The 14,606-nt window shown below is 36.9% G+C and overlaps 1 protein-coding gene across 1 annotated transcript; it reads right to left on the bottom strand.

Moving 5' to 3' along the window:
- Positions 1-316: 316 nt before the first annotated feature.
- Positions 317-14,114, bottom strand: LOC127619887 (secretory carrier-associated membrane protein 3-like). Its single transcript, XM_052092914.1, has 9 exons — positions 13,676-14,114; positions 13,188-13,271; positions 7,345-7,455; positions 6,459-6,579; positions 5,650-5,778; positions 3,947-4,109; positions 3,431-3,532; positions 2,723-2,840; positions 317-1,818 (listed from the first exon to the last, which is right to left on the bottom strand). Exons 1-9 carry the CDS (start codon positions 13,727-13,729, stop codon positions 1,669-1,671), a joined length of 1,032 nt encoding a protein of 343 aa, XP_051948874.1. The 5' UTR covers positions 13,730-14,114; the 3' UTR covers positions 317-1,668.
- Positions 14,115-14,606: the final 492 nt, after the last annotated feature.

Genomic DNA, 14,606 nt, shown 5'->3' with positions numbered 1-14,606 from the left:
AAGTAGAAGCTTGTGATTTCCATTCATGTCATGATGATGTACATTAATGTTGCTCTGTTTAAAGCTGCTGTAAATATTGGGAATACAATTGGAGAATTTATTCAATAATAGTGGAGCAGATATTAGTAAAATGCAAGAGCATTATACAAACCAAAATATTTAATTGAAAGGCTTTCTAATAAGTTCAATCAAATTTTCCTGATAGATTTCACAGGGAAAAAGTGTCCTGATGAATCACACAATGCTGTCATTTGCAATCAATTCTCAGATTATTTTGAAACCAACCAAATTAAGACAAATAATACAAGATGCATATTCATGAACTTTAATAAAAACAAAACATTGTGACACTCATGAAAACAACATTCAGCAGCAATATCATAATAAAAACAACTAAGTAATACTTTCATTTAGGTACTACCATTTGACAAAATGTTACATTGAAGTTTAAGGAAAAAATCAAATAAAAATACAAAAATCACACACGCAACACATATCTTGGCCACAGAAAACCGCACCATTCTCGGCTGCTACAACATTTTGATTTGCAAATTTGATTGAGGAGTTCAACTGTCAGAATTATATCAAAGCACACATTATCTTAACTCATGAATATGACCTGAAACATGGGTCACGCATCACTGCATACAGTAGTTTCTGTTGCATCTAAACATTAAGCATGCTTTATTGTTATATCAAGTTCTGTTAACCAAAGGAAAAAAAAATAAAAAAATCCCACCACCTTTAAATATATAAAGTGAATCATGAATCTCTAAAATATGATATGAGAGTTCTCTCTTAGTTGTAAGAAAAAGGTTTGGCAAATTAAACTTCACAGGTTATGAGTAACCTGCATTCTAGAGAAATGAAATAATTACTTTCCTTGTCGTGTACATTTATTTACATACGAAGAACAAATTCAAGGCAAAAGCAAAATCTGACTGTTTTAGTGGAATCGTCATATTTGCTTCACCATACACTGCACAAGCTGTAAATATGTTAAAGGGATAGTTCACCCAAAAATCCCCAAAGATCACATCCTAGAACTGCCACTGGCTTAAATAACTTCTCACTTTAATAGTAAGGAAAAAAGATGCAATGAAAGTGAATGGTGACTGAGGCTGTCAGTTCCTAACATTCTGCCTTGTGTGTTCCATACTTAAAAAAAAGTAATTCAGGTTTGGAATAGCAAGTGTAAATGAGACCAGCATTTACATTTTTGAGAGAAAATCTCTTTAGAATTGGAAGCCTAAACCTGATGCCTTAGTATTTAAAAACTTAATGTAACACTAATCGTTTTGGAACACTATTTGTTTTTTCTATCCTTATAAATGATGAGAGTTTGGAAGTTGATCTTAGGTCTACATAGACAGCATTTACATAAACCCTATTTTTTTTAATTAACCAACACCTAGATCCTTCCTGAATGTCTTAACTAATGGCAAAGTGCTCAGCATGGCCGACAATTAGAGTTTCAAAAAGGCTTAATGTTGCATTACAATCATTATGAATCAATTTATCCTGGCATACGTGCAAGTGGGGTCTATGGTAGTGTGAATTTGTTTGTAACTAGGCCATGTCGAGGAGTGCTAGGGTAAGTCACTTTGATTTAATGCTGCACAACCGATCAGGTTCCTCAACCTCATTTATTCCCTCCCATCTAGCTCTCTACCGGGGTCCAGTGAACGCACCCTGTGCAGCAGAGACGGTGGCATTAGCAGCTGCCTGGCGCACTGACTGATTGGAAAGCACACCAGTGGCAAACTCTGCCTGGGCCTTCTCGAAGCTTGCCCCAGTCTTCCTGTACATAGAATGAACCTGACAGGAGAAAAAACACATTTATTATTTAACAGAATACTAAAACGAATCAATGAATTTTATGAAATAAATACAACAGAAAAACCTGTCTGATCAATAACGAAGACACGACGGCTAAATTAGTTGGAGGGAGACTAGAGCTAGTTGTCACAAGGGTTATATCTTAGTAAGCATAAGGTTTTTTAGTCAAAAGTCCAATTACACAAATGTGCATTTTCTCTAGCAGACATGTTGTATGTTGGTTTGAAACACTTGCTCTAATGCCTCGCTATTGGATCATAATGTCTCAAAAGGTCAACATGTAAATGAACTGTATCTTTTTTGCTGGGCACTTCAAAGTGTGAAATTAAAAAATTAAAAATCACAGTAAGTTTTGCGTTCCCTTGCAATAAATTTTGCGTTCCCCTGCAATAAGTTTTTCATTCCCCCGCAATAAGTTTACGATCCCTTGCTATAAGTTTTGCGTTCCCCCCCAATAGTTTGCAATCCCCCGCAATGAGTTTTGCGTTCCCTCGCAATATTTTAGTATGCCTCTTAATTAATTTTGTGTACCCTCGCAATAAATTTACCATGGTTTTACTATAGTAACCATATTTTTGTTATTTGTAGTAAAACCATAGTAATAATACAGGACATAAATCAATGACTTTATAAGGAATAGATCACCTAAAAAGGAAAATTCACTTTGATGGACAAGCCGAAATGGAAGTAATTATTCACTATGAAATCGAATGGAATAATTGTAACCTTATGTAAACAGAGCAGAAATCTAATAACATCAAATCTCATTGGTTCTTTTAAGCTTTTAAGTGAATCACTATCATCTGCTATTGTTCTGAAATCAGTGAAAACCCTAAAAACCCTGACAGGTACATTTGCTGCTGTTATTGGGGATGTGATTTACCTTATTGAGCAACACCACTCCCATGGCTGTCTGACCAGTGAAGAGCACCGAATTCAGAATCATGATCACAGCGACTGCCTTGCTGATCTTAAGAGCGGCCAAACTCACAATCCATCCACTGAGACATGAAGAGAAAGAGTTTTTAGAACAAGTCTTTGGTCAAATGATAGAATAGACTAATTTCCCAGTGAACAGAACTGACACTGGTCTACAAACAATAAAATTTATATATAGCAAGTAGTGTTGAATTTGAGTCCACCTTAGCCGAGTCCAAGTCAAAACCAAGAAACCCCTTAAGTTAAGAAAACCCTTAGTGATAATACACTTACACTTACTTCCACACTTACACATAAATTACACTTACTTATAGCTAAGTGTCTTCTTAAATTTAGGGGTTTCTTGCAACTGGGCCTGGGTCTTAAACCAATCAAGTCTGAGTCAAGTTCGAGTCTAAAGGGAGTCCATAACAGCAGAGTTGAAGTCGAGTTCAAGTTCGAGTGAATCTGCTCATGAATCAAAATTCAAAATACAATGGTAAACTCAACACTAAGCTATTACATCAATATTTTAAGCTTATTTTAACCTCCACAACAAATGAGTCAATATCGGGGTCGCAACTATCCATTCTCGATACCCTCAAGACCTAGTCCGCACTTGAGGGTAGTAACCCAAATCTAACAGCAAGCATGTCTGTTTTGTTATGCTCACCAGAAGCCCCAGCCAGGGATTCCGATAGTCATGATAACATAAAAGACCACCTGGGCGAAAAACATGAAGAAAAACGCAAAGAAGTTGAAGGAACTGTCACTCCTGTTGAGAAACAGAGAAAGGAAGCATACAATGACTACAGATCCACTTTTGTCCAAGAAATACATTCAACATGAAAACTATTCAACATGTCCATAAGCTGTTTTTAAATCAACAAAGATTTAAGGTAGAAATTTCTATGACTAATGAAACCGCATATTTTAAGAGCTGTGAGTTTTTCACCATTTCCCCCCACTTTTTTACCTTTGGTTCTGCGGTGTGACAAATATTAAAAGTTGTCTATCTCATTATATACAGTCATAAAACTACATATAATAATGATAGAAGAATTAATAAAAGGTGTCTACAATAGTTTCAGATGGATTATAGTGGGACATTCCCAAATATATTTCAAATCATGAGAGTTTGGCATCTTAAGAGAAGCACCCCCGAGTTAGAATCGAATGTGGTACGTACCTGAAGGCTTTGTACACAGGCCTGTACCAACAGACGAAGGAGCAGGGGGTGAAGAGGATAGTCCAGAGGATGGCAAGACCTAAGCCCACTCCATTACCAGTGGTGTCCACACAGAACATAGCCAAGGAGGAAATGAGATTAAAGAGCAAAGTGCATGCTGTGACTAGAAGGAGTGAAAAAAAATGAACAGGCAAAAAATTAATAAATGTAAGAGTAAAACAGAAGAAAATTACAGACTGGCAAGTAATACTGGAGAAATTGTCAACCAATTTAAGTGATTTGAAGTCCAATGCCAATATGATATATAGAGAGCAGGGTTATATTTTATACATTATTACTCAAAATTCACTTGAAATTCATTTTTGTTGATGTTTCTTCAACTTCATGTCCCAGGGGATGATTTTTACTGAAACAGATTTTAACATTTTCCTCTTTGTTATATGAAGGTCACATTAAAACTTTGACCATATCTTAAAGACACAGTCCACCTAAAAATGAAAATTATCTCATCATTTACATCCCTTCATTCCATCCCAGATAAATATTACTTTCTTTTTTCTGCTGAACACAAACTAAGATTTTTTTGTAGAATATTGCAGCTCTGTAGATCCATACAATGCAAATGAATAAGTACCAAAATGTTTAAGATTCAAAAAGCACAGAGGCAGCATAAAAGTAATCCATAAGACTCCAGTGGTTAAATCCATGTCTTCAGAAGTGATATGATAGGTGTGGGTGAAAAACAGATCAATATTAAAGACCTTTGGCATTTTCAAAATGCTATTTTTACATCCTTCAAGGGCACTGTGGGAAGGGGACACCATTCGAAAGACTACTCCAGACAAAAGAAAGAAAATATATTTTTTTTCTCTAAGTGCCCTTCTACAAGACTATTAACAAAAGTTACATTCCTACAGTAATCCCATGCTATCTTCAAAGTGCCCACACCAAGAGCTTTGTCCTTCGGAGTCAATAGGGCATAGGGATGATTATTTGCGATTGGAATTTTTTTTTTTTTACTATTAATCTCCACTTTCAATTTCACATTCTTCTTTTTGGCGACTCGCATTCTACTTGCATATCGCCACCTACTGGGCAGGGAGGAGAACTGATAGTAAAAAAGGACTTTAATATTGATCAGTTTCTCACCCACACCTATCATATCACTTCCAAAGGCATGGATTTAACCTCTGGAGTCTTGTGGATTACGTTTATGCTGCATTTATGTGCTTTTTGGAGCTTCGAAATTTTGGTCACCATTCACTTGGATTCTAGTGACCTTAAATATTCTTCTAAAAATCTTTGTGTTCAGCAGAAGAAAGAAAATACACACAATGTGCATACACATCTGGGACGGCATGAGGGTGAGTAAATAATGAATTAAAATTGAGTGAACTGTCCCTTTAAGTGGAAAGATAATTAAATTCCTTATGGTTCCTATCCCTAGATATATCGATCTATCACTACAATGCAAAATACCAATTTTTGTTTCTTAGATCAAATCAACATTGAATGATGCCGATTATCAGCTGATGGCAATGTCTATCACTATACTGAAGATAACGCAAGTGGATGAACTCATAACTGAAGTATTTGCTTAGGATGTTAGAGAATACTAACAAATAAAATATTTAAAAGAAACTGATACAAACTGTGATCCACACACATGCCTGCAAAAGAAACACCCAAGTGGACAAACTTACACATCCAGTAGTAGTACATGGTTTTGACAGTGCGCTGGAAGCTTTGGCTAATCTCCAGATCAATGTCCTGATAGAAACAGGGTCCCACCGGACAGAAGGAGGGCAAAGGGGGCCAATTATTCTGACGAGCTTAAAAGAAAGAGAAAGATTAATTTCCACATTCATCAATCACATCCACTCGCATCACTCCATTAATGTCTTGTTCATTACTACCAAGGTCTAAATATCACTCTTTTGCAAATACCATCCATCCATCACTGTCTGCTTTTTAACCGTTCAGTTTTTTTGTCCCCTCCTCTCTCGTTCTGGATCCATCCATCTCTGCACCTTCATGGCAACATTTTCTGAAAATGTTTTTGAGTCCCTCTCATAATAACTACAAGACAAGGGATGAGGGTGGTGCAGAATTTTGTGAATGATGGCCATTAAAATTTGCAGATATCTGAAGAGCTTTCCACTGATTTGTGTGTCACAGATTCCATGCAAGCTTATATTTCTCATCTTTTTTATACTGCCGTCATGGGTCCTCCTGATCCAACATATAAACAGTCATGACCTGTTAGGTCATGTGTTCTTTTAAAATCCTTTAAAAGACATTTGGGATGGCTGATTTAGGAACACCTTCGTTGATAATTAGTCTTATTCACCAGGTTAAAAAGGGCATTAAGTATCCCAAGATTAGCATTGTTCCACCGATGACTTTTATAAACATGATGCCAGCAACATAAAGCTATTTCATTTATTTGTCCTAGCAAACACCAACACAAACACTCAAATCAAGTCATTTTCCAACTCTATCATTCACTCACAGGCACCAGAGCCAAGAGCATGAGCATTCAGCTCTTTCTCTCTTCTCTCCAGCTCCTTTGCTTTTCTTTCCAGTTCTTCCTGTTTTCTCAACAGTTCTGCTGTGGTGGCATTCACTGCAGACTGCAGGAAAAGAAAGAAACATATAGAGCCAGTGGTCAAAGTATGAAATGCAACAGTTAATACAACAGTAATGCCGGTACAGTATCAAATAATTCAAATATATGCACTGTTGAATGTTTTCAACATCAGTAAAAGCTGACATATCTAAAATCTTGTAAATATTTATGACTATTATGTATCAAAAGATGGAACATCAATTGCAATGTTCAGAACATTCATTCAAATCAGTTTCATCATATTATTTATGTTCTGAGGAATACTGAAGCATTCCAAATATACAGTGATTATAATGTAATATAATTTTTAGGTCAACCTTAATTACATATTTGTAAATTTCTCAACAACCAATGAAGGCTTGCATCACAGCAGTGACAGAGACACTAAAAATACTGCTTTATTTTTTTTTATTTATATATATATATATATATGTGTGTGTGTGTGTGTGTGTGTGTGTCATTGGTCTCTTGTGTAAGCTGCTATGTCTTGCTAATTTGTGTGTTTTGTTGAAAAAAAGAAGGAAAAACTGCATGTATCTTCTTTTTAGAGTGTGTCCATTAAACTTAAAAAAAAATGTAAAAAAAAAAACTGCTTTACATCAGAAATAACAAGGGTACAGTGCTTCAGAGATGGATAAAATATATGCTGCCTTTAACATTGTTTAAAACAACTTTATAATTTAATTTAGATCTTACATGAAGAACAATAAATGCAGTGTTATGTGAACAACTATGAGCAGTCACAGACCGCTCTAAAACTAAACTGCACCTGTGTTCCATTGGATCCATAATTCTTAGGCTCGGTGGGCGTGGTCCTGTTGGTTGGTGTTTGGGCGGGGGGCGGGGCAGCTGGAGATGTGGCCTCATAAGGAGGTGGTGGCTTTATTAATTCAAAACAAAAGTGAAAAAGCAAAACAATTAATGCCAGCTTCATATATAACAGAAACAATGGTCTATCTGAATACTTAATTCTGACTGGCTGAAATGCGTGCGTTAAAATCACTGACCACAAATGTTCTAGTCAGTTTTAATCAACATTTGATATTAATGCACAGACTCTACTGTCCTCCATAACGAGACATTGCGAGAGTTTTATGCCACAAATATACTTCCAAGCATGAATATAGTGTAGCAATTCTGAGAAGTCTCATAGCCAGGATTAACCATCACATCACAATATCATATTTCAAGAAGACTTCAAGTCATGCAATGCCATCTTTAATCAATTGGAAAGTAACAGTGTTCATCAACCCCGAAATACTGAGTCCGAACTGAAGAAAATTATAAACACACCTGCACTTTCCCCTTACACACCCATAGGGCTTGTAAGGAAAGTACAGTTTGGCATCTAGCAATGTTTTGCACTGAGAGGAAGAAAAGGAAACTGGGACCAATCGTAGGTTTCTTTTGCTTTCTGGCAAGATGATTTGAATTGTAATATAATAAACATCATCTAATTTTGCTGTATTGCTCAGCGTGTGCTGCACACACCAGCTAGAGAACGCTGCTCACTCACACAGCGCTGACTGAAGGCTTTTTGCGGTTTAGTAATCGCGTAAGGCCATATTGCGATTTCAAACCTATATCGCAGCCTTTACCGATGTATCATAGCCCTTTTCCTTTGAAATTATGATGGTTCTCCTGCATGTGCTTGGAAGGTTCATGGCCAGGGAAATCTAGAGCCCATTGCAAACCAGAAGCTTTTCCTCTGACTTGAAACCCAACCGGTGACGTAACGGGTTGCGTGGCTATGTGGTAGCTTTACGCGACAATCTCACCCGCCCATAAACAAACAATATGCATCACAGTGATTGTGTACAGCTTTTACTTCAGTTTCTGAGGGCATTTTTAAACAGAGATAAATGAAATCCAACGTTATTACATTGCTCAATAATATTGCCAGAGACAATATCAATGCTCAAGATTACAGGTAACGAAATGACAATATTTTGTATGAGCTTTTTATGTGGCTTTAACATGACAAGTACTAGAAACTGAATAGTTATTAACATTTGTGTGGCAGATGGTTATATTTGGATCTTTGCCATTGCATATAATATTATGTTAACAGATAACCACAATCTTCCTAACTTATTGAGTAGCTGCACAAAAATCCCTTTACCGAACAAGATGAGAAGAGTGTAAGGAAAGCTAACAAAGTTGGCAAATCTAATAGCTTACTGAGATCAGCTGCAGAGGACACCTAACACTGCCATGCATAATTTCTTGCTGTATCTCATTGTAGACTCCCCTCGTGATCACTATTCATCTCGGATCTGAGTTGAAGACCATTTCACAAGTAGAGTGCTTGTTTTATTGAGTATTGAGTTATAGAGTGATGAAGTACTCGTTGCTGCAGACAGTAGCTACAGTTGTTGTTTGGAAAACTTTGGTGACGAAACATTAACTCGCCTTCTGCCCACCGATGTAATCGGTTCCAGCATAGGGACCAGCTAGTTATATTAGCTGGTGCGGAACCTGTTTTTCAGCCCCGTGAACAGCTTTTTCTGCTGTTGAAACGCGTGGAATTTTCTGCTGTTGAAACACCACCCCAAGAACCTGCCCCCGAACCATGTCCATGGAAAGGGGCTATCAGAGGTCAAAGTCTGAAGGTAACAAAGTGATTTGGATGGTTTTCCCCTCATCACTTTTACAACACATCTTTAAAGGGTAATTAAACACCTGCTCAGAGTCTGACTCCACCCACTAGAAATATTTGAAAATGCAGGAAAAGTGGGCAGACCCCGGCGGGGATAGAGGGAACGAACCGAGTCGAGGGGCTGAGCGGGGGCACCTGAGACTCGTAGTGACGGATTAATTGACAGCTGCTGTCAGACTCTATGTTATTATTATTCCTCACACAGTCGCAAGACGACATGTACATGAATTCAACTGCAGTAGCCACCGTTCAACCTGAAGAGGGCAGCACTCAGACGTTTTTACACCATATATTGTAGAATTAAAACACTTTATACACAAATGTCAAAAAAATTACTTGAATCAATGACCAGTACTAATAAAGCCCCATTCTTACAGATCATTAACTAAAAAAAGTTGGTTTAGGGTTTAGTTACCCTTTAAAGCCAGTTTTATTACATGTACTTCAGAGTGCAAACCCTTCTACATTCTTTTGCTATTATTATTTCTGGATCGTGCACTGAAATTTAGTGTGCACAATCTCCAAAAAACTCATGTCCATTTTTCCAATTATCCATACAGCTTTTTATTTAATTCATTCAAATAAATGTAATCTCATCACACTACTTTATCTCTGTGTCTGATTTAGAACAGGCAGAACTGTAGATCCAATGACCTATAAATAAAGTTAACAGTTATTTTTATTCTTCCAACTGAAATTTGCCCTGCAAAAATCATTGACAATCGTTTAAAGCAAGGTGTGCGTTAAATGATGTAAATGCACTCCACAGGAGGCCACCATCATACGCACACCTCGCCGTGGATTATCCCTTACTTAAACCATCATAATGAGGTAGAACTAAGGATGTGCCTGGGTGGTCAACTTATCAACTAGTCCTGTACCAACGGGGTCGACTACTAACATTTATACATTTAGTGGTGGTGGTGAGATTGGAGACACAATTCTCATATTAAATGAGAGATGCAACTTCTTGGAGAGCATTTTGTGTGATGATAACTTGCTGTGCTTAACAGTGAATAACAGTTAGCATTAGAGGTCGACCGATATTGGTTTTTTCAGGCCGATGCCGATCTTTTGAAATCCGGGTCGGCCGATGGCCGATTAATGCTGCCGATTTATTTTGGCCAATATTTGGCCGATATGTGCTTGTTTTTAACCTCTTATTTGAACCTTTTATTTGAAAGATAAAATGTAACACAAATAATTACTTAAGATAGACAACATTTCTCAACAAATACATTTATTGAACACTTGACCAATCTGCACTTGTACACTTAAAATTAAAAATGTATAATGTAAAAACATATTGTATAACTAATGTATAACAAATATATTAAATAAACAAAGCAGGTGTTACGAACTGCTCCGAGACACGAAGGTTGAGATCCAAATGCAGCTTTAATTAAGGGGCAATCCAGACACATAATCCAATATTCAGAGCATCCAAGAGAAGCACAGGCATAACTAGGGATGGGTATCCTTAAGGTTTTAATGGTATTACTATCTTACCGATACTGCTTATCGATCCGGTACTTAAACGGTATTCTTAACGGTTCTTTTTGTACTTTGTGTTTATATTTCATACACAAATATAAACGTTATATAGGCACAGTGATTTAATTTCAGGAAGGTCTACTAACATTACTGTTCAGGTGTGGTCTAAAAAGAAATCTAATAAAGTAATCAATTGTAAAATAACACTGCATAGTTTATCATAGATAGATTAATGCTTATTAATGCAGAAGTTATTCATTCAAGAGCTGTAAGTGATTTTCTCTTTGCCTTTTGTTGTTTGATTCACAGTAATGGCTCAATCGTCAGCATTTTCATTAGACAGCTTCCCCTTTAAGACCGAGTACAGATCTAATAGGCTCCTGATGCAGCATATTTTCTCCCAACTATTTCCATAACTACGTCCATTTAGACATAAACTGTGTTTAAGTGAATCTCCAAGCCGGTCGTTTTGACATATTTTTGTGTATAAATATGCGCACATGAAACCCAAAGTAGCCTATACTTTGCTTGTCTCTTTGCGGTGTGTTTCGGAGCGCGCGCCACCTTGGGAACGGTATCTCTTGCGCTCTATTTATTATTAAACGTGTCCCGCAATTTAGCAACAGTAGCATTTTACAACAATCACCGATCGTGCTGATTCTGACGTTAAGTTTGAGTTTTAGGGAGAAATGTCAGTGCACCGCTGTGAAGGGAAGGAAGTTGTGCTAGACAGAATGCGGCTTATGTATAAATATTATTTTTATAATCTTTGGAAGGCGAAATCTAAAATAAAATCAGACTAATAATCACAGATCTAAACCAGGCTATGTTTGAATGTTTAGTTCTGTCACTCATTAAGCAGGGCTCGTTTTGTGCTCGCTGTGGCACCGCGTGAGCGAGTTCTCTCTCTCTCTCTGACTGCCAATAGCTAAATTGCATCACAGACAAATGGTTTCATATTATTATACATAGAAATGGCTGGCGAGATAAAATATCTTATATCTTATAAGATATATCTTATATCTTATTTATATAAATATCTTATATCTTATTTATATCTTAGCAATAAAGAATGTATTTTCTTAATTTCTCCAGTACCGACAGCAGAACCGATAACGTCCGAGCTTACCAAAGCCAGTCCTTCAATAGCCTATAGTGCTTTGGTATCTTTTTTATTACTTATTTCTCTGCATTGAGTGACAACCCTCTCAAATATAAGACACACAAACAGAACAAATAAAAGTCTCAGATTCACTCTCTGTAATTGCAAAATTCTTGCTTCCTTATTGTGACATGATAGCAACCCTTCTGCTGTGATAATGCAAATTCAACTACGCTATCAATATGCAACGTAGCCGAACGTCATGTCAACTATCGCGTTTGTCACGTTTTTTCTTGAAGTTGGCAGTAACATATCAAAAGTTTTTAATTAAATATAAAGAAGTTATACAAATTTAACCCTTACTGTTTTCTCCAAGGAACTTAACTCCTTCCTTAGGCACTGGATGAGGTCTGCTCACTCTGCTGGAAAATGACTCTAGGGGCAGCGTGCGTCAAACACGTGTTCCACAACAACACTAGGCTGCCCACAGATGCGCCTGCCTAATAATCGGCTTGATATGCATGGATATTGGCCGATGCCGATTATGCAAAAAATCGGCCGATTAATCGGTCGACCTCTAGTTAGCATTGTAAAACCATCTGCAAGAAGGTTTGTATCTTTACTGCTTTGGGTTTAGGCTTTTTATACGCTGTTGTTAAAGCAAAGCGCCGCATCAACAACAAATTTTGAGACGATCAATGTCAGATGTTAAACCTCGGCTGTGAGTAATGTTCCCGTATATGAGAGATGTTTTGGAGAGATTCAATGTTTTTTTTTTCTGATTCTGTCTGACACTGCTTGAATAAATAGTTGCAGTAAAAAACGTTTTTGATGTCGTAAACTTACAATCGAGCGAGGATCGCCCTGAAGCAATCCGGTTACATTGAAGCGCATCATTATGCATTCAGGATGCCCATAAGCGGTTTCGTGCCGCTCTGTATTGAAGCCTTTCTTATTTCTTACTTTGATAGTTCTGTGCAATAAGATGTAATAGTTATTCACCCTATAGATTTGTTGAATAGCCATTAGTCACCATGTTGAAGTGCTGCACTTAGCATCCGTAAATACCTCTGAAACACGTCTGATCGGGGTCACGCAAACATAATGGAGCCTAATAATACATAATTACCCTTAACACCGACTAGACGTTCAAACAATTGAAAGACTAGCTGATTATAAAAATTGGTAGTTTTGCACATCCCTAGGCAAAACTGGCATAACATGGCTATTACTACATTGAATATAATATAAAAGCCCTTTAGTTTGGTACATGAAAACAATCTATACATAACTGACATCCTCACTAAGAAACCAAGAATCTCTCTCATTACAAAACACACAATTCCTGTATATTTACCACAGCTGTGTTGTTATCAAATGGGTTGTACAGGTCCAGCGTGGCATAGCCTGTGTTACTGCTATGTTGAGTCACTGACGGATCCTGCAAACACAGAAACAAAACCTTTCAGCTAATTTAGAACAAGTGGCAGCCACTGATAACAGATATAGGATATAGCAACTAAAACAAAAATTAACACATTTTAAACATCCCAAAAAATGTGGCCCACAAGTATCAAATTAGAAATGACAGAGGTCGTAAATACCTATTAGGCCAAATTCAGACCAAAAATGTCAAGGACACAGAACACACAGAAATAGAAACATGGAGTGAAGAATATCTTACAACACTGTATCTTAACTAACATATGTTTGTCTGACATCACTGTCATGTCACATTGCACTATAACAAGATATGCAGCACTTCAAAAATAAGGCCACAATTGAAAACAACAACAAATAGCAGTTTTCTGATGTACATTTACAAACACCAAAGTACAACATTACCTGAAATGGATTGTGATCATCAGCTGCATCAGGAAAAGACGTATATTTTGACATCTTGGTTTGGCAGATTAGATCTTGTTGATATGCAAAAATAGATTTAGATGACACGTGTAGACTAAATTATTACTAATGACACTTTTGTGTAACGAAAAGTAACAGCTAGAAGTCAATCCACTGCACTAAATTCCTTTTTTTCTTATTATAATTTTACCAAAACAAAGCAGACTGCAACCGTTTAACACCTTGCTAACAAACCAACGTTCAAATCAAACGTGAGGCTTCCTTATCAAACCGATATTTCCTGTCCTTATTTTTTTTTTTGTGGTTTATGGTCGATTGTTATTTATGTTTTTCTTAGGTAGAGCTCACGAGAGACACGAATTAGTTTCAATTTCACTCTGACAGCACTGTTGTGTTCCGTTAGTGTTCAGATGATACGCGTGCAGATCAAATGAAGGAATTACGTCATGTGATGAGGAAGAGCCAATGAGAATGAGCGACTAGGTCACATGACGGGGTTTGAGGAAGGGGGCGTTTTCCAATTGTAAACACATTTTATTTAATTAATTAATGTTTTATTTCAAGACAGTGTTTTCTTTTATTTCAAAAATAGCATGTAAGGGTACATCCACAAAAAGCCTTATATATATATATATGTGCGTGTGTGTGTGTGTATCGCGCGCGCGTATGTATATCAATCACTGGCGGCCAAAAGTTTAGACAATGTACAGATTTAGTTGTTTTGGAAGGGAATTGGTACTTTTATTCACCAAAGTGGCATTCAACTGATGACAATGATAGTCGGGACCTTACTGATGTAAAAAAAAAAAAACAGCACCATCACTATTTGAAAAAGTTATTTTTGATCAAATCTAGACAGGCCCCATTTCCAGCAGCAAGAGATTTTTCTAGAAAATCTCTTGCCATTACA

Source organism: Xyrauchen texanus, chromosome 26 (assembly GCF_025860055.1).
Source record: "Xyrauchen texanus isolate HMW12.3.18 chromosome 26, RBS_HiC_50CHRs, whole genome shotgun sequence".
Classification (NCBI taxonomy): Eukaryota; Metazoa; Chordata; class Actinopteri; order Cypriniformes; family Catostomidae; genus Xyrauchen; species Xyrauchen texanus.
Note: the sequence above shows the minus strand (reverse complement) of the source record. Positions and strands in the feature narration are given on the sequence as shown.

What these genes read in the sequence shown, in the direction of transcription:
- LOC127619887 (XM_052092914.1), bottom strand. Translation starts at nt 13,729, where the DNA reads ATGTCAAAATATACGTCTTTTCCTGATGCAGCTGATGATCACAATCCA. An exon ending in ATGATCACAATCCATTTCAG is followed by an intron (nt 13,272 to 13,675) that starts GTAATGTTGTAC and finishes CTGTGTTTGCAG; the next exon opens with GATCCGTCAGTGACTCAACA. An exon ending in ATCCCTGGCTGGGGCTTCTG is followed by an intron (nt 2,841 to 3,430) that starts GTGAGCATAACA and finishes TTCATGTCTCAG; the next exon opens with TGGATGGATTGTGAGTTTGG.